Source organism: Homalodisca vitripennis, chromosome 6, assembly GCF_021130785.1.
Source record: "Homalodisca vitripennis isolate AUS2020 chromosome 6, UT_GWSS_2.1, whole genome shotgun sequence".
NCBI lineage: Eukaryota > Metazoa > Arthropoda > Insecta > Hemiptera > Cicadellidae > Homalodisca > Homalodisca vitripennis.
Window position 1 is genome coordinate 87184137 of NC_060212.1, and position 23319 is coordinate 87207455.

General features: G+C 33.6%; 1 protein-coding gene across 1 annotated transcript in view; it reads right to left on the minus strand.

Moving 5' to 3' along the window:
* The window catches only part of LOC124364531 (xanthine dehydrogenase-like), a 48515-nt gene that overhangs the window by 12460 nt on the left and 12736 nt on the right, over positions 1-23319 (minus strand). The window contains exons 7-21 of the mRNA XM_046820088.1: positions 22854-23092; positions 21967-22069; positions 19586-19713; positions 18879-19007; positions 17992-18159; positions 14821-14986; positions 12837-12952; positions 12469-12570; positions 10295-10505; positions 8281-8464; positions 6900-7083; positions 6125-6320; positions 4563-4750; positions 1534-1692; positions 356-484 (exon numbers count right to left, since the gene is read on the minus strand). Coding sequence (XP_046676044.1) covers positions 356-484; positions 1534-1692; positions 4563-4750; positions 6125-6320; positions 6900-7083; positions 8281-8464; positions 10295-10505; positions 12469-12570; positions 12837-12952; positions 14821-14986; positions 17992-18159; positions 18879-19007; positions 19586-19713; positions 21967-22069; positions 22854-23092 — 2402 coding nt within the window. The remainder of the gene's footprint in view (positions 1-355; positions 485-1533; positions 1693-4562; positions 4751-6124; positions 6321-6899; positions 7084-8280; positions 8465-10294; positions 10506-12468; positions 12571-12836; positions 12953-14820; positions 14987-17991; positions 18160-18878; positions 19008-19585; positions 19714-21966; positions 22070-22853; positions 23093-23319) is intronic.

A 23319-nucleotide genomic window follows, 5' to 3' on the forward strand; every position in this document is an offset into this window, starting at 1 on the left:
TCTAAACAGTCAAGAGTTAAACATCCTAATTTTAAATGGCTGAAGAACTTTGTTTACAATATTTATTATATGATCACTTATTTGAGCATATACAGTCAACCATACTAACAAAACCACAATACTACTTATTGTTGTTGTATCAACATAAAATAGAATAGAATAGGTCTAAGATACAGTTTCTTTGGTAGAGGTAAAGTGAAAATTATAACAGTCACTGATATAATCAGTAATAATGGAATAAAAATTATTGTATTAAAATCCTTTGTAATCAAGGATCCTTTGTAAAGATGTTTTGATCAGCAAATTAAACGTTAAAATGTGAGTCTTTTAAAGACACCAACAACGCCTCACTTACAAAACAAACACTGTCTGTTGTGCAGCTAGATGCCGTGAAAGGGTCGTTGGGAGAGATCAGGTTGTTAGATGTCTTCACTTGGATGTACACAAGAGGTATCCCCAGAACATGAGCTGCCACCTGACACACCTAAAACATATGAATGAATGCAAGTGGAGATAGTACCCATAAAAATACGGACGTTGTAAATCTACCTCCGTTATTATTAGTGAAAACCGAGATCGTGTGCTATATTTACAAACAATTAAGAACTGAATTTGCCCACTTTATTTTGATTGACTGAAAGATAAGAAAAGAGACTATGATGCATCGTAATAATTGCAATTGCAAAATATCGAACTTCCAATTTGATGACTACAACTTCGTAACAGTCTACGAATTACCGATTCGTCACTTAAGATAGCTGAATGAATTAAAGGAAGTGTATTGAGAGTACTTTAGTACGAGACATATCATTCCAAAACAGTTTGGCTTTATTATTTATTTAAAGTGATCTGAAGTAATAATTTGGATACTAGTCTTATCGCAAGAAACTATTCTTTTATAGTCATGCAAGTTTAAACAATATATCAGCGCCTTAATGATATGTTATATATCATATATATATATATATATATATATATATATATATATATATATATGTTAATAATATATTAACGGGTTAATGATATGTCTTATACTATGGTAAAATAAAGTGGGCGTAATCCCATTTACCATAAATTTTTATGGTTAAGCAAGAAAGAGGAAAATGTCTACTCCAAAATTTAACATTTATTTATTGGAGTAAACAGCAATTGATTACAAAATTTTACTCGAATAACTATAAACTTTGTTGGGTTTTTCATTTGATCCTCATTTTGTTTGATATATTTTTTATTTACATATTCTGCATCTGATATAGTCATTAAGAATGTTATAGAAATATGCCTCAAAATGGGGTATAAATTCCTGGACGGGGAGCTTATCACATTTTTATAGGAATATACAAAGACTAGATATTGTTAATACGTAACAAGGAACACATAGGCGAAGTAAATTAAATACTTATTAAAATAAAAGCTGGTTTACTTGTTCACAATATAAAAACTATATTGTCATTAGTTTATTTACTAGCCTCATAACAGTGTGCCTCAAGAAATTACATTGTAACGACACATTTATACAAGTCTGATACTAACCTTAGTGTTAATTCCTTGTCCCATCTCTATACCACCTATAGAGATCGCCACTGTCCCGTCTACTCGGTATATACTGAGTAGGGCATGAAATTCTCCGACAAATGCCACATCAAATTTCATCGCAACTAAAGAAATTCCCCTCTTTTTCCACTGGTTTGCCTGGAAAGTGTATAAAATTACTATCTTTTGTGCTGAAATTGCAAAATATACTACACATAACTAAATAAATATAGAGGTCTATATAATAATAAACGATTAAAAACTTCTATTAAATTATTACTTTGTCAATATTACCACTCGTACAAATAATTACTTATCTGAGATTTACTTTCCAGTTATGTACTATATACAACCAAATAATCTAAAAATTACTAACTTAAAGTTGGTTCTACCTGTTACAAGAACCAATTACACTTTTGTATAAGTATATTAAGCCACAAAACCTACAACAATGACGTGGATGAGCCCGTGCCAACAACCAATCTAATCGTTGAAGTAGCTACATAGTTTCTTAAAACGAAGGAAATCTTAACAGTATTTACCCTCCAACAACCAGAGCAGCAATACTACTTCTTAGAGAGAAACTACGACAAAACAGGGTTCATTTTGATCTGTTCGTAAAATTCTTCACAAGTTGCTTTAAAATTACACTAAAGCATAAGCCTTTACTGTTTCGAATTTCAGATGAAATTTTGTTTTCAGCCCATAAGTTATTGATATGAGTGAATTCGACCGAATCGTTTTTCTCAGGATAGCGAAAGAAAAACTCAACAATCAGATGTTAAAGAAAGGAATTTTTTCTCTAAACACTCAGGGCACTTCAACTCAACGTTGGTAAGTAGGGTTTGTGAATCTTTCCATTAACTTTTTGGACATTGACGTGATTTTTCAAGTAATCGAATTCGTCAAAGAATGTATTCAACAACTTTTAGCTTACTGATTGCTGGTACAAGAGCATCGACCACCGATAACACTAGTTCTCAGGAAGGGGGTTTCTTTTATGTTACCCAAGTAAACTGATCCAACTTCTCAAATGTCCAGGCCTAGTAAACACGTTACGCAAGAGTCATTAAATGTTACAGCTGTATTCATAACAATTTCAAGACAAAGACAGAACTAAACTGTGAACAAACTAAAGCCACAGTTCAGCATAGAGGTTTTCGAAGAAGTCTCTGTTTATCCTGGAGCACTTTTTATTGGCAAGGAATAGTCTTTTAAAGGCTCATAATAACTGTAGAGCTTGTTCTACAGCTGACATCAGAGGTAATCACCTGATTTTGCTGTAGGCAAGAAGTTTGTGGTACTCAACACTTGCTTCCTTATACAATTCTTTGAAAGGTTTAACTCTCATTGTGTAGATACAGAAATGTGAGTATAATTTCCCAATTAATTATAGCTTCTTTATCAGTAGAGAGCATACTGTTTCTACAGAGATTCTATAGATACCCTACAAACGTATTTATTCATTTTCTATTTTACGTTGTAATAACCGGCTTTAGCGAGCAGTGCCAACAAAACCCAACAAAGTTTTCTGTGAATTGTGAGTTTTGAGAACACTTAGAACATAGTTATATATTGTTTCATATGTTTCACCAGGCAGAGTTGCTGCTACTAATAACTTCAGAACACCAGTAGAGACAAAATATTGGTAATTACAGGGAAAATATACAGTTCAGAAGTGTATCATTTCCAAGTCTGATTTTAAAGACTTTTCATAAATAGGAGTTCAAAAGATTACTATTATGGACTCTGTTTTGGTCTGAGCACACGAAAATAGAAAATTCTTTGGATCAGTTTTAGATGTGCAGGGCATTGATATGAAACTTTGGTTGCGACAAGCTGTATGGCAACTAAAAGTAGCTTCGGCTGTAGCCGACACAGATTTATTATGCAAAGCTACAGAAACATAAAAAACTGAGGATGACACTTCTGCTGTTAGCGTTTGCTTGTGTCTATCACTGCTTCATGATGTCAGATCTTCAACGTGTGAGAAACTGAACTCTGCTTTGCAAGTTCTCTCCCTCTCTCTCCACCCCTCCCCCACTCACTCCTTCCCCCTCTCCCCCTCTCTCCCTCTCTCTCACTCTCCCTTTCACTCTCTCTCTCCCCCCCTCTCTCTCTCGACCCCTCTATCTCTCGTTGCGATGACGACGCCTATGTCTATCTGTCTTAAAACTCGCTCGCATGTCTCTACCTCTATAAGAAATGTGTCCTTTTAAGGTTTGATCAAAAGTTAAGTTTTTTTTGTAAATTATGATTTAATAAAAAAAAATTGTTAGGCACTAACTGTACCACGTGGTCTAGCGTGGTGTGGAGAAGGAATTGTTGCTTCTGCGCATGCGCTGGCCACAGCCCTTGATTGTAGATCCTTCTGAGGAATGATCTATAATCAAGGCCATAGCTCACGTTGGCTGGCTCCTTCTGTTTGGCTGTCTGACTCGCCGAGCACTCCAGGATTCAACGATGGATACAAATTTACGTAATTTTCAACGGAAATAACTCAACACTATAATTAATTTTTAGATATCCTAATTTCAATAAACTACAAGTAAAATTGTTGTGATTTAAAATTATTTTTCTCTCAGAACGGGACAAACAAGCGTGCCCCACATAATTTTGTGGACAACGGGACATATAATGCTAAAGCGAGACGCTTGGTCACCACGTCTACACTTCAATTTTCGTTTTAGAGATATCCCTCTACTTTGCTAACACCCAAATACACTGGAGGATCTAACAATTTCGTCCGCTGAATAATTTTCATAAGAACAGAAACTACATCAGACCGAAGTTTACCGTGGATAATTGAACATAAAAATAAAACTTATATATTTATAATCGATGCAGTCTTTATGTTGGATTATCAGTTCTAGTTCACCCTTTTTATTGACATAAGTTACACGTTTTGCATATTATTATGTCTCTTCATTATTTAGTGAGACTTTTATGTATATTTTATTAATTTTGATACCTGCATATAAGAAAAATTACTGAAGACTTAATCAGACAACATTGAGCTTTGAATTTACCATATTAAAGTCTCTGCAACTCTGAAGTCTAGCGTCGTAGTCAGATTTAGACTTGAGCTCTGCCACGTATTCCGGTATTGGGCTGTCAGCTTTTACGTTGTTTAGTCTCACTACTACAGGGTCTTTCTTCACTGTAAAGGCGATATGCTCCATGATATGCTCTATGGATGCCACCGCCGATAAACCACCTGCAATCAAGCACTAAATAAAAAAAGCTGTTCATTCATAAACGGTTCCGGATTGTCACGTGACTTGGCATAGAGTATATCAGACCTTCCTCAATATAAATGCATCGTCATTGGCGGTATGGTGGGGATGAACGATGAGGCACGAAGAAATGAATTAAGTCAGTGACGTCACAACAGTAAACTAGACCTTGACGTTAGACCGTCAATGTGAGTTTTGTGGCTGCGTTCTCCTCTATTGAGATATTTTAGAATAACTGTATTTTAAGTTTTGAAGAGCAGGGTTGCGTGGGCTGTATTTGGAGAGTGAAACAGTTTAAATAAATATAATGTTAATAAATTCAATCTCTCAGCACAATTCCATGATATTTGATTGACTAGAAGAGCAGTGTACAGGAATACTATATACAAAGCCCGTAGGTTTCTTTCGTTCTGAAAACACTAATGATGTAATATGATGGAGGCCTACTATAATCTTCAATCGGAGAATCACACACCAAGTTTGTATTACTTCAATGCTGAAAATGTTGCAACTGGATCTTATTTCAGGTTTTGGTGCGCGTGTAGGAGCACTTATTTTTTGAGTGCATTGTATTTCCGACGCCAAGGTCGACTTTGCCTCGTTGTCCTCAACAAATAAAAATGTACATATGTAGGTCTCAGAAGCCATCTTAGATCAAAAACACTACTAAATTAGAGACGCGTTTCGTTATTTTCCTAATCATATACAGGTACAAAAATGTCCCGCACGGGCTTGATAATACCCGAACGATTACAGGTAAAGCAATAAATCTTGGTACATCATTACTGCACCTATAAATCTACTTTTTGAAGTAACTACCATTTTTTGTCATATCAGGGATATGGCCCGCAAGGAGTCAGAAGGAAATCTTTAATTAGAGCATAAGTCTAATAGTACATCTAATTAAAGGTCTCTATTAGTAGAGTACAATGCTGCAAATCCAAACTGAAAAGGTTCACTCTTTAAAAAAGTACGCTGGTTTAAAGTTTGAAACATTTACAATGAATGTCCTGTTCTAGGTGGCTAAATATTCTTGTCTTGGCTCAAGTTGTGAAAGTTCAACTTAGTAAATGAGTACTGGACTTAGGAAATAGTTTTTAAAGTAGACTTCACATCCAATGGAGGAGAGTCTAGAAGGAGTTCGGCAAAAAATTTTAACATAAGCGTAGCCCAAGATGTAGATTACCTATTTTAAACGAAGCATATTTGATGAAAGAGTCAATAACTACCTTGGTAATATTTATATGAATGGTAAATATTTATCTAGATGTATTGAGACTGGTGTATGTGTATTCTTCTTCAAATTTACGCAAAACACACACAGAAAGTATTTACTAATCAATGCTTAGACTTACTTGGAGATCGGGCAAAAGTTGTGGTAGCCTTGTCAGTGAGTACATCGGTAAAGTCTACATCCCAACAGCTGCTGTCATATATGCTCTTGTAGAAAGTGGGAATCATCGTTGTCAACGAGTCGTTATAGGTTATCCCTTTGTCAACATAAAACTTTGCTTTCATATACTGTATCACTCCCTCATTGTTGGTTCCCACCTAAAAAAAAATAAGTTGATATTAATGACGACAGTTTATGGTATGAATAGTCTTTTACGAACATTAATAAAGACTGATAAAGTTATTATAGTAGCCTGCACCAAAGTAGTCCGATGGAATTTCAGGCGACGATGCCATATCGCTGTCGACCAGCATCTGTTCCACTATGACATTGCTATAGCATATACTATCTGCTTGATTAACATTTCGTTGACATATCAGGTTAATGAAATCATATGTATTTTCGATTGGGTTAATAGTTAGTATGTATTATTTTATTGCGACACATGTTGAGGTGTGTCAGTAATTTTGCAAACATGTATTATTGCCAAAAGTGTTGTGAGTGGGGATTAGTGGGGGGAGGGGATTAGATGCATTAGCCACCATTGGACTACTTTCGTGCGAGCTGCTATATTAGGTGTATTATTGAAACATTAAACTGGATACTATTCTATGAAATGTGATAAATCCCTGTTCATTTTAATCATTATAATACATTACTTAAAAGAATGGCATGTAGCCTAAATACAAATTAAAATTACGTAAAACAAAGATCTTAAAATATGATGCAAATCTCACCTCATACTCTAAAAACGTTGGATATCTGCCGCCGTCAAGCCTCATATTTGGTTCTAACGGCATAACAGTCCTTACAGGCCTTTGAAGGAGATACGCTGATAAAGCACAAGCACATGCTGGTATACCAGGCCTGGACACTTTGCCCCCGAAAGCTCCACCACAGCGCTGTACTTGTACATTTATCCTGTAAACATTGCTGCTTAAACTAACTGCATCATTCAGTTTAGGAATAAGTTATGTATTGTGAATGCTAAGTTTAATAACTATACAATTGACTGTCATGATTTTACTTCTCAGATTGATATAATTTCTAATTCAATGTAGCAAATTCTTACTAAAGTGCGATTTATAAGGTGTATTGATAACTCCCTAGAATTTATTGACAAGAGAGCTTTAACACTACTAGATTGACTCACAGGGTTAGACAAAGCAGTATATTGACAACACTCTAATGAGTGTTCATCAACAAAGCACTTCGACCTCCACTAAAAATTCCTCTATCGATTGCAAGAAAATCGAGGTTGCGTGCTACATAGAACGATTTGGGTTAGGCTCTTAGACTATTAATTACGTTATTGGATTGAGAATAAATTCATGATCAATACGTGTTTTAGGAATCATCAATATTTGTTTTAAAATAAACAAACTACTCTTATAAGGTTAACCTTGGAATCCTTTTTTGGAGCAGAGTCTTATAGGCTAGTCGGATGTATTTAAAATCTACAAAAGACTTAGCTAAAGTGTAAGAGTTTTTCTTTGGTAGCATATGCTAATGAAATGATAGTTTTAGATACTTAAAATTGCCGTAAAAACAATAATATACATAAATTATTTGATGTTGAACGAGAAATGTTCACTATTCATTGCACATATTAGTTGTCTATGACGAGGATTCACCAATTAATTTAGCTTTAAGATTTGATATAAATTTACTATAAACGTATTTGTATTTTTATAATATCCCATCCATTTTTTACTAAAATTCAACTTTTAGTTGTTTTTGTTAATTTCAAAATTAGGGCTACCACTATAACAGTTATTTTCTCACACTTATTCTGGAGCACTTCACATTATCTGCTTTACAGGACAGACAGATTCAAGAACACAATTAACTCATTGATTATTAATAAGGCATGATCACCAATGTTCCGAGATTCCCAATTATTCGACAAGAGAAAATATTGTATAATGATAAATTTATTGATCAAGTGATGACCAGCGTGGAACCTCTGAAATCGGTCTCAATTTGAAGTTTTAGAAATTTTGTGAATGGATAAAATCTGACTTTTGTTCCCTTTTTTGTGTTTAATTGTAAATGTACCCTGCTATAAGTAAGTCGAGGAATGCACTAGTGTCTGTTCCAAGCCTCATATAAACTCACCTGTTATGAGATATGTTGAGCATTTTCGCAATTCCTTCCTGGATTTGGGCGGGCCATTGGGTCGGGCATACAACGTCTAAATTGTTGTTATCTTTGGGGTAGACTACGCAAGTTAGAGTTTCATAGTAGTAAACGTATTGATTCTGATCGGAGAAAGTTCCGCTGATTATATATTCTACATCCGCTGCAAGAAAAACAAACTCCAAGCAGTTTTGATCCAAATAACACGTTTCAAACAAAAGTAGTAACACGTTTTTGAGCTTGTTTCACCTTTAAAAACTAATCTGAAACATGTATTTTGTAAATATTTAAAATGTGTAAAACGTATTCTGACATGATACCTTTATAGCAATGTTATCAAGTTGTGACTTGTGTTCCAAATTATAAGACTGTAGGTCTTCGAAAGAATTGTTTACAGTTAATAAAGTATGTGTACATAATAGACAAGAAAGTGAGTCAGTTGAAGCTTTTCAACATGACATGTTTCCTCCATTTATCATATTTCCGCCAGCAATGGAAATTCACATGTGCTGATAAGGTATTGGAAATCACATTATATACTCTTTGCTAATTTGTTTGTTACGTATTTTTTCACTGTCAATCTATTCACCCATAAACCAATATAACCAGCCACTCCCTTGACAGGCATACATTGGGACTACCAATAGTTACATATAGTTCACACTCGTTACTTTACTACTACGTTTACGGGTATGAAACAGATAAGTATTTTAAATAGTCCATAAACTTACCAGACACATTTAATGATACAAGCTTCATATTTTATTTAATATTTAAGATAACACAGTCTTATAATATTTCACTATAATCATATACTAAATTAATAGTGTTGAAATTTGATGAAGCTATCATTTGTTTCTGAAACGACTTTTACCTAAGTATAAAAAATACTGTTACGTATATCAGTATTCAAATAATAGTTTAACACCTATTTTCTTTGGATGTACAACAAAGTAATGTGATATGTTCTTCGAAACATGTTGGAAGAGACAAGGATTATTTATATTTAAAGGACATACACGAATTTCAGAAACAGTTGTAAATATACAAAGCAAAGGATTGGAAGTATACACGAATACAATAATGCTTTGAATAATTTATAAAACATATATATTCAGATATTATTTAATATAATTAATTAAACTTGCGAATATAAAATACATTTAAGAATAAACATATTTCGAAGAAAATTATATTAAACTTTGAACTTTAACCCAGAATTATGCTACCTCAGACCTTTATCTTTGTTTATCTGACCATAAGATTTATAATAAAAATAATTACAAAATAGAACATATAAAACACAGAAGCCTTATACAGAATAGATTAAATCTGAACTAATCACAAAGTAATGTATTTATGCGTACAAATAGTAGGTTTGAAACATCAATCATGTAAAATGTATGAAGAATACATTAATTTACTTTAAATTTACTCAGTGAAAACATTGAACGCAACATGCTATTGCTACGGCTGTCTGTACAGGCTGGGAGATTCCATGTGAAGTGGAGGGAGAAGACGCAAGCTCACTCTGGGAGCCGCCTCCCCTCCGCCGCCTCTCCTCCTCCTTGCCAGCGCAATTCCCCCTCGCGCATATAGTCTCCATATGGAATCTCTCGGCCTTTAAGTCGTTATCTACATCTTACAGTGAAAGTTCTTATCTCTGCAAATGTAATATGGCAAACCTATAACACCTTATATTAGTGCTTGTAAAACTATTAATCTATTTCATAATTATTTACTGACTTACAATTAATACAAGCATTTTTCGTTTCACTGAGATGAATTATCAGAAAAGTTTATAACAATACTTAATATATCAAGATGATATTTTGCAAGAGAATAAAGTTGTTTTTCTGAATTGGGATTTAAAAACATATCCTTGGAGTGATAAGTTGATATGCTATCAACTGAACTAATGGATGGCAAATAAAAGTATAAAATTAAATCACCAAGCTACGGAATAAATTTCGAAAATTTGGTGAATACTAACGTTTTACTGCTGTAGGTTTTATTGATGTTACGTATTTTAAGCGTTTTTTATCGCCTGCTCTCAGAACATCTTCAATAAATAGACATGGTTTTCTGGCATTAGCATATTTGATGACAACCCTCTCGGCAGCAAAGTCAGCCAAGTCCTGATTTGTTGCCAACAACACCCCCACAGCCTGGCCGGCACATTGTATCTCTTTGTCTGCAAACAGCTGAAACAAGTGATCAAAAGTGGTTCACAACAGGCTCAAAACTTTTCTCAACGGGAAAATCTGCAATTTCCTGACTGTTAATATTATTTTTATCCATCGAAGATTAGATAAAATTACTGAGCGGTAAATTCTGGTCAGATCACCAACGCACTCAGATAATGACTTTTAATGTATACTTACTCTGGAAACGAACACGAGATCACTCCAACATTCAATATACAGACGATATGAAAGGCAAACACAATAAACTAACCAATCTCCAGTTTTCTAAAATGTATGTGGGGTAATGCAATTTGTTGTCAACTAACTTCCATAATAGACCAAGTGCATTTAGCCGCCACAAAATAACACGACCTTTTGTGCGGCAAAGCCAGCCAAGTTCTAAATCTTAAACACAATTAACAATCTTGATCTGACAGTTTCATATTTTTGTCTGCAAACTGGTGAATCAGTATATCAGCAGTCACAATTACATCTTCTATTCAGAGATATTAAAATAATAATACAACAAATTAAATTAAAAGAATCTTGTAAAAATGACTCCCTGTAATTAGAATTGATAATTTTGTCCAGCTGCTATGTCTTTCACGTGAATATTGTATTTTATAGTTTGCAGAAACATTGTGTTAGTTTTTTTGGATATACATCTTCACTAGGCTACAGTGCGGAATAACTTTACAATATAGAAGCGTATATTAATTATTTGTTTTTGAATAGTTGCTCTAAGCAGGTGGTGTCCATCTATAAAGACATCTCTGAGGAGTATTTATATCAAATAATATGATCAGAATTGAAAGCTTGTCTGCAAAGTATATTTATACAGTTGAAAGTGTTTGCCATGGTTTGCCGGGAGAATATTTATGAACAACTAATTGACACGCCACTTTGATTCGATTCGTTCAGTTTTCTCCATAAAACTCAACTGTATAAGTACATGTTTATTCGCAGTTACATTGGTTTACTGTGTGTAGTTAAAATATCTTAACAGTATCTAAAGACCTTGATTAATCTGAAGATTTTAATAGAGTTGACAATGTTTCAACAAGGTGTAGACCGGAAATCTTAGATAATAGAGGTGTGATAATTAACACGACACTAATATAATTATATACTAAATTGGCTTTTAAAGATTTATTTCATTTATCATAACTTTAACACTATTCGAAAATCCATCTCAGAAAAGCATTGCCTTAGGGATGTATTTGGAAATAGACTTAAAGCTTCCAGTGCCACGTTTTTACAGATCGAGGTTTTTATGCCCAGTTAACTCTTTTTCCACGTTTCACTGCTCTGTGAGTTTCTGACTTTTTAAAATTATTATTCTTGTCAGTGTGTGCTTGCCAGGTTTTGGGGCCACTTAAACAAATCCTGTTATTTTTGTTAAAAGACAAATGAGCTTCAGTAAAGTTGTTATGGAATAGAATAGTGGGCGGTAAAACGAACCATTCGACTAAAAAACAATTTTTTTGAGGTTTCAGCTGATGCACGTTTTCCATTCTTATTATACGCCTAATAATATTTTTAGACACCCACTTTAAATAGCCTGAACATACGTATATTTCTGTGAAAGAGAGCAATACACCCTTCATGAGTAATAATTTATAGATTTATTCCACAGCTGTTTGTGTTATTTGCGAATGACGTAGTGTAGCGGGTACAACGGTTATGGCAAGATAACTGAATCAAGTAACATCGAGCGTGGCTGCGGCTTGGATGGGTGAACGCTGAGCGATCCTGTCCTGGCAAGCAGCCCGCCTGCTTATATCATTGGTAATAGTTCAGAAGCCACCTTTAAGCCGTTGGTCCCCAGGTTAACTGTTAGAGAGGGCCTCTTAGCCATAACTTCGCCTATTAGAATAATAAATTTTTACTTTACTTTACTTTATTCGGTTTTGTAACCTGTGATAGTTACTATTAAACCATTAACTCATTAAATCTATTAATGTAAATAACAAGTACTTACCTTTTCGTATTGGTACAGAAAATGCCGGGTATTAATCTCTACAAAAGTATTCATTCCTGGTATGTCTTTGGCTGAGAAAAATGCAACTACTCCAGGAATTGCCTGTAAGAATATAATTTCAATTATATTATTTCGAAACATGAAGCATTCATGACATAAATCTAAATTTTGTACCATTGTACATTATTTGTAATATTACACGTAGGTGAACGTTGAAGTAAATTTGGAAGGAACACACAGTAGTGAAATAAAGAAATACTTTATTGAATGTTGAATGTTTGAACATTCTTTTATCGAATTTAGAAATAAACTAGGCCTATTGTTAAGAATTTCTTTAAAATAGTCGAAGAAGAAATTATAATATTTACCAAAGCAGGGAGAGGGTCTATTCCAACAAGCGTTGCTGGCCCCCGATCTGACAGAACAAGAGAGGCGTACAACTCTGTGGATGCAGTAGGAATATCGTTTGTATACTCAATCTCACCTGTTGAAATATTCCAAAAATATTATTTACTCCTATTTATATAATTCAGTTAGTTAAATGCTGATTAGTATGATTTGTTAAAAACATCTGGGTAACTAATTCTCATATTTATGTCTAGTCCTTAAGTTTGGGAAATTTAGCTGACTTACATCTTGAAAAACATTGCATACATTTTTCAGCCCAAGGAAAGATACGATTAGATCTATATTCAGTGTTATTTTATGTCAAATGTTATTATTTTCTTCCATCGTACAGAAAACTGATCAGTGAACAGTAGGCCTAATGTAACGCCCATCTTTGGACTATTTTTGTGGTGAATTGGTTTCTTTATCTACTTATCTGAGGATGATGCAAGTATTATTTATGGGTCTGAAGGTCGTTTTTAGGATAATAAAGTTATAAAAAAATGTCATCTGAGAAAAATTATCATTTCATTTTTCAAACCTTTCGATACCCTCTCATTTCGGTAACCACAAAAAACTAGGCTGGCTGTCTAGAAAAGATAGATTTCTTTCTTTGGGAAAATATTCCTAGAATAACCATATCGTGTGCAAACTGGTATGGTAACATGTTATGGTGTGATTCTAGACTATTAAATATGCAGTCCAACTACTTCGACACATACAACATGATCACTTGATGGGTAGATCTCTATTACTTCCACGAAACCCAACTTAAGGAACAACAGTGTGTATATACCAGTGTGTATATACCAGTGTGTATATATCATGTTGCAAGATATATAAAAACGTTTCATATGTAGAATTTAAGTTTTGCATGGTATAAGAAAAAGAATGAGTTCCAAGAAAAAGTATGTCTATCCATGGGATTTGTCTGCCTGTCTGTTTCAAAAATGAAATGCTGTAAAGACTTGAAAGGTTGCATACTTGGCGAAGCCTGTTTCGCGAAACGTAACGTGGCTTACCTTGATAAATTTTACGCGATTTACTTGAGTACTGCTATCTCAACATAAAGAACTATCAGCGAGACATTAATCAGTTTCAACAAGTTTTAAATTTGACAACTGTTAACCTTATTCTTACTTTTTGAAGGCCCATTTACTATTCTTGAATGAAATTGGTAGTAAGTATTCCCCAATTTAGATTATTTATTACGCTTGTTATATAATGACTATGGTTGATTATATTAATTTACGTATTGTTTTTTTTCTCTTTGGCAGAATCGAAAACATCAAACTAGTTGGTTCACGATATTTTAGTTGTTCGAAAACCCGACTGATAAAGTCATCATCGTGTACAACAGTAAATTTTACAAGCATTTGATATCATTGGTGCCATTACTCAGGGGGCTGGACAAATTGTATTTCCGACTGTCTGTGTGAGCGAGAATAAACCTCGGGAATAAACTGACTCATGGACTAGAAAGTTTTCCTGAAGTTTCATTTCTTCCATAAAGGCAACATCGCGTTTGATAATGGTACATATCACTCAATGGGATTTAACTGAGCATTAGTAAACCTTTTTGGGATGGTCTTATCGGCAACCATGAAGGCAAAGGGAATATCGCAGAACAAACACATGTATGAACACTGAATACAATTAAATGACGTTTTAACATGTTCCATAGTAACACATGTAGGCTAACTATCTGCAAGATATCTTGAGAAAGATTCCTTCTGTAAGCTTTAAATTTTGTATGAAACTTAATTTATAAATACACAAGCATTTACACATGAGTTCTATGATAGTAAATGTCCATCCACGGGATTTAGATAAGCGTAATTGAAGTCTGTCACCCGCTAGAGTGGCATGATTATTATTTTCTTCCGGGGAGGATGTAAAAATGTCTTAGTCTTAATTATTAGTAATTTTTAATGTACTGACTAGTATTGTATCTATTGCATCTACCTGAACACTGTATGAGAGACTCGATCTTAGGTAGAGGCTGGGTCAGCGGATATTCTGAAGGGTCACTGAAGTATTCTTGTTTCCCAGACGACAAAGGTCTTGCGATATCTGCAGGTCCGCTTCGAAATCTTGGGTTGACGACAGATGGATTCAAGCTCAAAACGTACTGAAAAATACTTCCACATTATTCATTCACGATGTGGGAACTCTTTTCCAAAGTGTTCGATATAAAATTATGTTTATTCATTAAAGTGTGCCAATCAAAGTGAAATAATTTCTTGTTATTAGTTACCGACTAGCTCACTCTAGTCCCTACATTATAACAGGGTAAGCTCATGTACTTTAAGAATCATTATTTCAAAGAACCTAATTTTATATTTTAAATAACAGCATCACTGGCATGTCTTTTGTGACTTTTACGGATAACAAATATTTTGGAATTCATATAAGTTAATTTTAAACTTATGTTTAATAACTTTAAAAAGCCATTGGTTTTGCTTCGTAAAAGATTGAAGTTCATGTAAATCAGAAACCTTTGGTTTAAACCATTCTTGAAAACAATACAGACATAACTTGGTCTACAAAAGATCTAAATAACAAATTCCATGTATCAGAAAATCCGGTATATTGGTAAAAACTGTAATAAAGGGATCAGACGAACATGAAACTCGCTACTAATCTGTTCAGACATGGTTTAAGGGGAAATTGATCCCAATGCTTAATAAGGTATTACTGCAGACTGAGATAACTACTCACAATGCTGCTAAACGAAATTCCAGTAAAACTATATAATTTCAATACTAATATTAAACTTGGGAGTCAGGTCAGGCAGAAACAGTCTATTGCATCTTGGCCGAAAGCGATGAGATAGAGACGACTGATAAAAGAACGTTGGTATTATACTGTTCCTGAAGAGCTGTCGACAAAGTCGGTGAAGTACCCACGGTTGATAGGATAAATGAGATATCGAGAAGGTATGTGGTCCCTTTTAGGGTTTCCTATATATATAGAGATAATATAACAGGACACTGAAAAAGTGAAGTCTAATGAGGAATGAAGTGATAGTAGTACTATCAATTACTCAGAGATAGCAGCACCTCACTGTTATTCCGAACAAAACTGCTTTATCTTTAGAAATGAAGTGGTTCAAGCCTGAGGTTAGTATATAGTTTTGATGAGTGCAGGGCTGGATTTACAAATTGGCTGAATGCGCTATAGCCCAGGGTGGCAAAATTCAGGGGGCGGTAAATTTTGGTAGCCCAGGGGCGGCAAGTCTTCAAATCCGCCTCTGGATGAGTGAAATAGAGTTCTTCTTAAAATTGTTTCGCTGTTTGTCTATGCGATAACTAGTAAGGCCTTAGAGACGTGAGACTTGATACGTAGGTTCCTCTTAATCCAAGAAGGAAGTACATTGATTTTGGGGTTAAAGATCAATCCCAAACTGTTAAACGCTGTGAAGATTTGTTACTTGTTTCCATTATATACATATATATTTTCAATGAGCTTAATAATGTATTTTATTTCTTTCATGGCCACAAAATGAACCTTAGTACAATAAATAAGTATGAAAAAGGTATAACATTTTTGAGTTATTGATCATAAGTTCTCAAAAAGTTGCAAGTTACGGCCAGTTACCGAGCTTTCGTTACTTTCTGTCGAATCCTTTGTATCGGTTTGTTAAATTAGGTGCTATTTTAGATTCTTATTTACGAGATATTATTGGCTGAAAATAAATTGATAAAAGGCAACAGACAGTGCAACAAAAATATAAAAAATGGAAAAGACTAACACACCCGGATCAGCACAAACAAAATACAACAAAGAAGTCGAGGAACGGTGACTGAACATTATTATAGAAATAGAAAAGTAAGTTGATGGAAGGCAAGACATATTAATTGTATCAACTGTGATGACCAAATAAGCAAATAAGGACAAAAACCAGTTTTTGAAAGTTTTTTTGGAGAATGAGCGATATTTAGTCGCAAAATTAATTTTCCGTGGTTTAATACTGTACACTAGTCCAAGATAAAATAAAAATGAATCAGATAACATGGTTATAACTCAATCACATAGTATAATAATTAGTCACTGGACGAGCGTTAGCTAAGCCTAGCTTTTAGAGGAGCGGCAATTTGTTTTTCCGTTTTTCTGTTCACACGATATATTGAGAACGCATGGAGATATAAACTTTCCCTGAGCGTTAGCGAAGCCTATCATTTATGGCGCTGGAAAATTTTTATTTCTACCTGTATGCCTGTCCTCACGTTATCTCAAAAACTAACTGACCTAAAACAGACTTCATATTTTGCATGAAGCTATATCTCTATATAAGCAAGTACATTAAACTTCATAGGATTTGGATTAATATTAGTGAAAATTTTTAAATTGGTTTTAATAGCAGAATAAATAAATTTGTGACATGATCATGTGCGTGTACACTTTTGTTCTTAGAGTAAAACAAATAATAATATAGTGAAAGTTTAGTGTTAAGGGTAGAAGATAATATTTAATTTCAGCTCAATTTTGAATTGTAGTGTCCTCCTTAGCTCATCGGAACAATCGTTTCATAGTTACGTCACGTTTGTTAGTGGCACTTGGTATTTGGCTGAGCGTTAGTGTAACCTAATTGTCCGCAGAATATTTTGAGAACGATTTTACCTACAATTTTAACTTTGGATGAAACTTTATTTCTACAGCGTCAAGATCAAGTTCAATGATGGTGGACGTTTTTTCCAGGGAACTTGGCTGAACGTTAGAAAAGCATGTAACTTAGGGATATAACTCGAGAATGAATTGAACAATAGTCTAGGACATTCGGCGTGACATTTCAGAAAAGTTTATTATGCAACACTTGACCTGGCGTACCCTTGCTTATTCATATTTGCCTTTTATGTACTTAGTTAAAGATAATCTGAAGTAGGTCATTAATGAGTTTCAAAATAAAGGAGCACACCAAAATATTTTGTATAATACGTTGTTCCTTGAAAAATAAATAATGTCTGTCAGATTTAAATAAATCTGTTATCAAAACAATAGTTTCTTTCGAACTGCATACATCATAATGTATTGTTGTTTGGGAACTTTAGATTAAATGTTTGAACTTTACTCCAAAAGGCAGATCTAATTTTTTAAGACAAAAGTAGTGTTTGTGTTTTTATATTTTGAACTAACCTTGTAGAATAGAGATAGAGATAGACAACGCCTATACTGCTCAGACGCTTCGGGCAACTTCCGGTCGGGCACCACTTCCTTGCAGAGAATGGACAACGCCTTCTGCAGTGTGGCAGTGTTTAGAAAATTCTTGCCGCCAAAGAAGGCCTCTGTAAGAACCGCGTGGATCTGCAAGTACCCAGAAAAACCTTAAGTTTTGCAATCATAAATAACTCCAAATGCTCTTTTGAGATTCGTTATAATATCGAAAGAATTTATTTTTCGTCGCCTTCCAACGTGTGCGATGAGAAGGAAAACCAACTAAAAGTCTAAGCAGGAACAACCCATCAAGTTAAACTTGAAACTGAAAGTTTGTATAAGATAAAACCGACGTTTCAAAGGATATACATTTATAAACATCCCGCTGTAAATGGAAGCTGAAAAGTTTTGGATTAACCTAAAACTTATGAATATTGTTATTTATAATGTGTGTGTGTGTGTGTGTGTGTGTGTGTGTGTGTGTGTGTGTGTGTGTGTGTGTGTGTGTGTATGCGTGCGTGCGTGCGTGCGCGCGCGCGCGTGTGTGTCTACTTTGCGTGTTTGTGTGTTTTGCCTATGTACAGTGAGAGAATGAGCAATATATTAAAGTCCTTCGTAATTTTTATGGAATCCTTCAACTGGACTATTAGGGAGTTGAATTACCTGATAATTAGCTCTGAGACAGGATCATGTTAGGATCAGATAAATGAGTTAGGACTGTTTATAAATCATAAAGTCATTGCAAAATATTAGTTACTTAATGATATTGCATGTATAAAGAACACCCATAAAAATGTTGCATTACAAAAATGTTTACACAGTTGATTAGGTTAGTGGTAAAAATGTTTAAAGTAAAATATACATCTTACAAAATTGGGTCTTATTCCTCCATATACAATCCTTGGCGTGGATATGACTTTGTAATGTTTAGTTATATCCAACCGGAAGCAAAATCCAGCATTGACGACAGCGTGGTCATTTTGGGCTCTTCTGCTAACCTGAAAAAACGATATTGTCAATTATTGTAGATTATACATTTTTCTTAACTCCTTAAGGATCTTTAAAAAATTAACATAATTTTGTTGGCTATCTTAGGACAAGAAGCTTAGAAATTAAACCTAGCCCTATAAGGACCTTTGTGCTGCTTCCGGAGTGAATGGATATTCTGGATAGGTAAGGTTGGTGTTAGGGATCGCCTCATGTCAAGATCCACGAGGAAGAATTTAGGGTACTAATCTCAAGTCATGTCCCCTCGGAAGAAGGGGAAGCCAGCTCTGAACCAGCCTCTCCATTCAAAGCATTCAGGGGTGGCACACCCTTATGTCTAGGCTAGCAAGATCCTTTGACTCTTAGGGATCTTCTAGTTCTTTTAGGTTAGGCTCAAATTGTATTGATTAAAAATGGCTCTCCACAGAAAGGCCAATATTTCAAGTGTTAGCATTTTTTATGCTGTATGAACCGGGAAACTTGATGGTATGATAATCAATTACTGAATAGATCCAATAGATTTATGGAACTCGAGAGCAATTTGATGGTAGAAAGTAAATTTTACTTTTGTTTTATTTTAACTATTTACCTTGTAGGTCCTGACATAGTAAGATTTATCCAAAGGTTTGAATAAAATACGGGTGATCACTTTCTTGTACATGTTCATTTCTAGGTACTCCGGAAGTGATGTTATTTTACTTAGGCTGTCTTCATTTTCTGTAACACAATTAAATGGTAATTAGTTCTTAGACTGATTCCAATATTCTACTCGATTTTAATCTCTTATTTCCAGAAACAACATTCTGGTGTCGAAGTTTTAAACTAATTCCGATTACTTCCTTGAACAAAATACACCAGTTTCCTGTATACAAAGTACATGTTTTATATGTACAGTTAATTATGCTAAGGCATAGTTATTTGTTTAATTCAATTACAGTTAAACACATAAAAACAATATTTAATACTTTTATTTTTGATATTTTGATAGCAAGGCTATGTTTGTCAGACACTTCACAAAAGTTATGACATCAGACTTTTGTGATGTGTCTGACAAAGATAGCCTTGCTATCGAAAGGCCTGACAAAAATAAAAGTATTAAATATTGGTTTTATGTGTTTAAATGCAATTAAGTTAACAGTAGCCAATATAAGCTCCATCTTCAACATAGTTATTTGTGATTATATATAATCTTACTTTAAGATTCGTTATTACAAATCTTGATTCGACGGAGTAAGAAACTCTTTACTCGTGTTTTGTACACTGTTCACAGTTGTTTTACTTAAACAAATTTATCTTCACCATTATGCCTTAACATTGCATCTGTTTTTAGTTCTTATATATGGGTTACTTTTAGCTCTGAAAAGCATAAGCAAGTGAATTGTACCAACAATTGCTTCCAATAATTTGAATGTGTTTAGTTGTCTTTTATATCTTAGACACATTCTACATTTGAAAATCTTAATTGAAAAGGATACTAACAATTTTATGGTGTAAACTTTTGTTGACGATCAATTAAAACCGCACGTAAAATCTCTTCATTCATCACATCTTATCGATTAACTATCCAAGAATCATTTCAAATATAAATTTACTTTTCTAGATTTAGATATTTTTATTGAATGCGGACATCTTCCGAATAAATTACACGTAAAGGAGACTATAAACTATCTAAAGTTTTTCAGTTGCCACCCGATGTATGTCAAAAAACAATCCCGAAATGTTTATCAGTAAGATCAAGGAGGTTATTCAGCTGCCAATCTGATTTCTTGATCTACGATGATAAATTAAATAAGACGTTTAAAGAATGGGGTTATCTTTAAATAATTATCAAAAATCAAATAAAAAAAACCAACATGTCCTAAAATTCATATGACTATTTAAAAGAATCCAATTTATACCTCAATTTCTCCTGATTTATACAAAATTAATTCTATTATAAATTTGGTTTTAACGTACTACAAAGTTCCTCTGACACTCAAAAGCACCCAGAGTAACTTTTAGATCATCAAATTTAAACAAAATGCTGGTTACACACACAAACTCCGAAATATATTACTTATAGAAGAAATGGATGTAATCCTTGTAAAAAAACCACGATGTGGAACATATAAAATTGTGAATTCTCCAAGAGAATTCACAATCAGAAACACTAAAATGACTTATTTTATAATTTTCAAAATCTACTGCAATTCTATTAACTGTAATATAATAAATTAAGTGTAAGTTTTGCTCCAAACAATATACTGGCCAAGCGTCTAATCATTTAATAATTCGCACTACAAAGTGTAGGTTTGACATTTTCCATCAAGACAATAACAAACATTGGCAAGACCTTGTCTTGAACACAAGCAACATACAATTACGAGTAAACATGTTTTACGTTAAAACCCCATACAATGCTATGTCCTATTGAAAATTACAACGGACTAAAATTAAAGCACATGGAGTAAGCTTATAATATTATGCTGAAGACAAAAAATCTATTTGGACTGAATTTAACTTTCCACGTTTTAGGCCATACACACAAGAAACAAGGCAAAAATAATAAAGTTTAACTATATAAATACCTTAAAATATATTAATATTAGTAATAGAAAAGATATATTTATTTTAAATTACACTATTCCAAAGCTTGCAAAGTTAGCGTTTGTTATACATAAAAATAGTAAAATATATAACAACGATACTTCATTTTGTCTTTGCAAAACGCTGTAAACTTTCAATGAAGAATTCGGAGTAATTTATATTGATGGCATAAACCTAAATTAAATTCTAAAAAAGATTTTACAATTTTATAACAATCAGATTCGATGAAGAACGCAATTTTTCTGTTTGAAATAATTAATTTGCAAAATAGTTTATAACAAACTCCATGTGGACCAATCCCGTTTAAATGTTCCAAACAAGTTGCAGGTGATATAATTTCCGTACGTGTTTCTAGAAATAACACTTAATATTTAAAATACTAACCTATCATCAAGTGAGCATCAACAGTTTCGAATATTGTAAACAAGTCAGAGGGAAATCTGGGGCACCTATGCTTAGCTGAGAGGTTACCAGCTAAAGTGCCAATCTAGAACAAAGGACAAATACGTAAATGTGTAATTAAATCTGTCATATAAGGACCAAGCTTAGTTCCCCATAGCTTTGTTTTTAGCTTATATTATGTATATTACAAATATACTTCAATATTTTAAAAATAAGTTATTTTACACGTTAAAAAGCATCTATATAGTTGTAGAACTTATAAGAAAATTGGTGTAAATTTACTAAAAATGGATAATTTGTGCTTGTAGCAACTGCTAAATGATTAAATCTAGTCATAAATAATAAACAAGCGAAATTATTTCTGTAGTGCAATACTATTTAGATCTGCATGTCGATAAGCACAATAGATTAAGTATAAAATCAAAATATAACTAACTGAAACAATATCACTAGTGTAATTTGAAGTTATATTACTTATAACGTTCAGATGCCCATAGGATATTAATATGTGTACACAATACATCTACAGTCATAGTAGTAGAACCACACAGATATTACCCCAATACTTCTAAATTAAAAAAAAATATTGCAATGTAAATATTTGTAAAAATCTATAGTAATAAATGAACACGAATACGCTTAAATAGTTATGTTTAAAGTCTCATTATTATTTAATTTCCTTGAACCGATCTGCTGTATTATTTAAAGTATGATTTTACAAGTTTAGTTCATCAATAAACCTAATATTTTAGACGTTTCGGGATGAGCTTTTATTTTAAATACAGATTTTTTTAGTTACTACTAAGCATTAATAAGTGTGTATTAAGGTATAGTAATGTTTTGAACTGATAATAACCAAATGAGCTCACATTTCTGACTGGTATATGGGCCACCTTGGTCATATGGTATGCCAACACCTTCAAGTAACCGAAAGTAGCAGGTCTCTCGGCCGCCACAGCACGAAACAGAGCTATTGTGTCGGTGAGGGTCATATTGGCTCCCAACACCAGAACTCCGTCAGCATTGATAATGTGGAACTTTAGTTCTTTTACTCCGGTGATGTCAATATATACTTCAGGAGGCGGAGAGTATTTCTCCTTAAAAACTCCTGAAAATTTAAACAAACGGTGAACACTACTATGCACACAACAAATCACCAAATAATTCTTTCAAAACTTTTTTGTCTGGTAACCAAGTGGTTTTTACTTGTTTAATTGTCAATATTAATAGTTGCTACGAAGAATTTTTAGTACCAAGCATAGCTTACCGGAAACACGATGTCCTGCTTTCCCCCACCTTAAACCTGGCGCCAATTTCAAATGTATTGATTTAAAG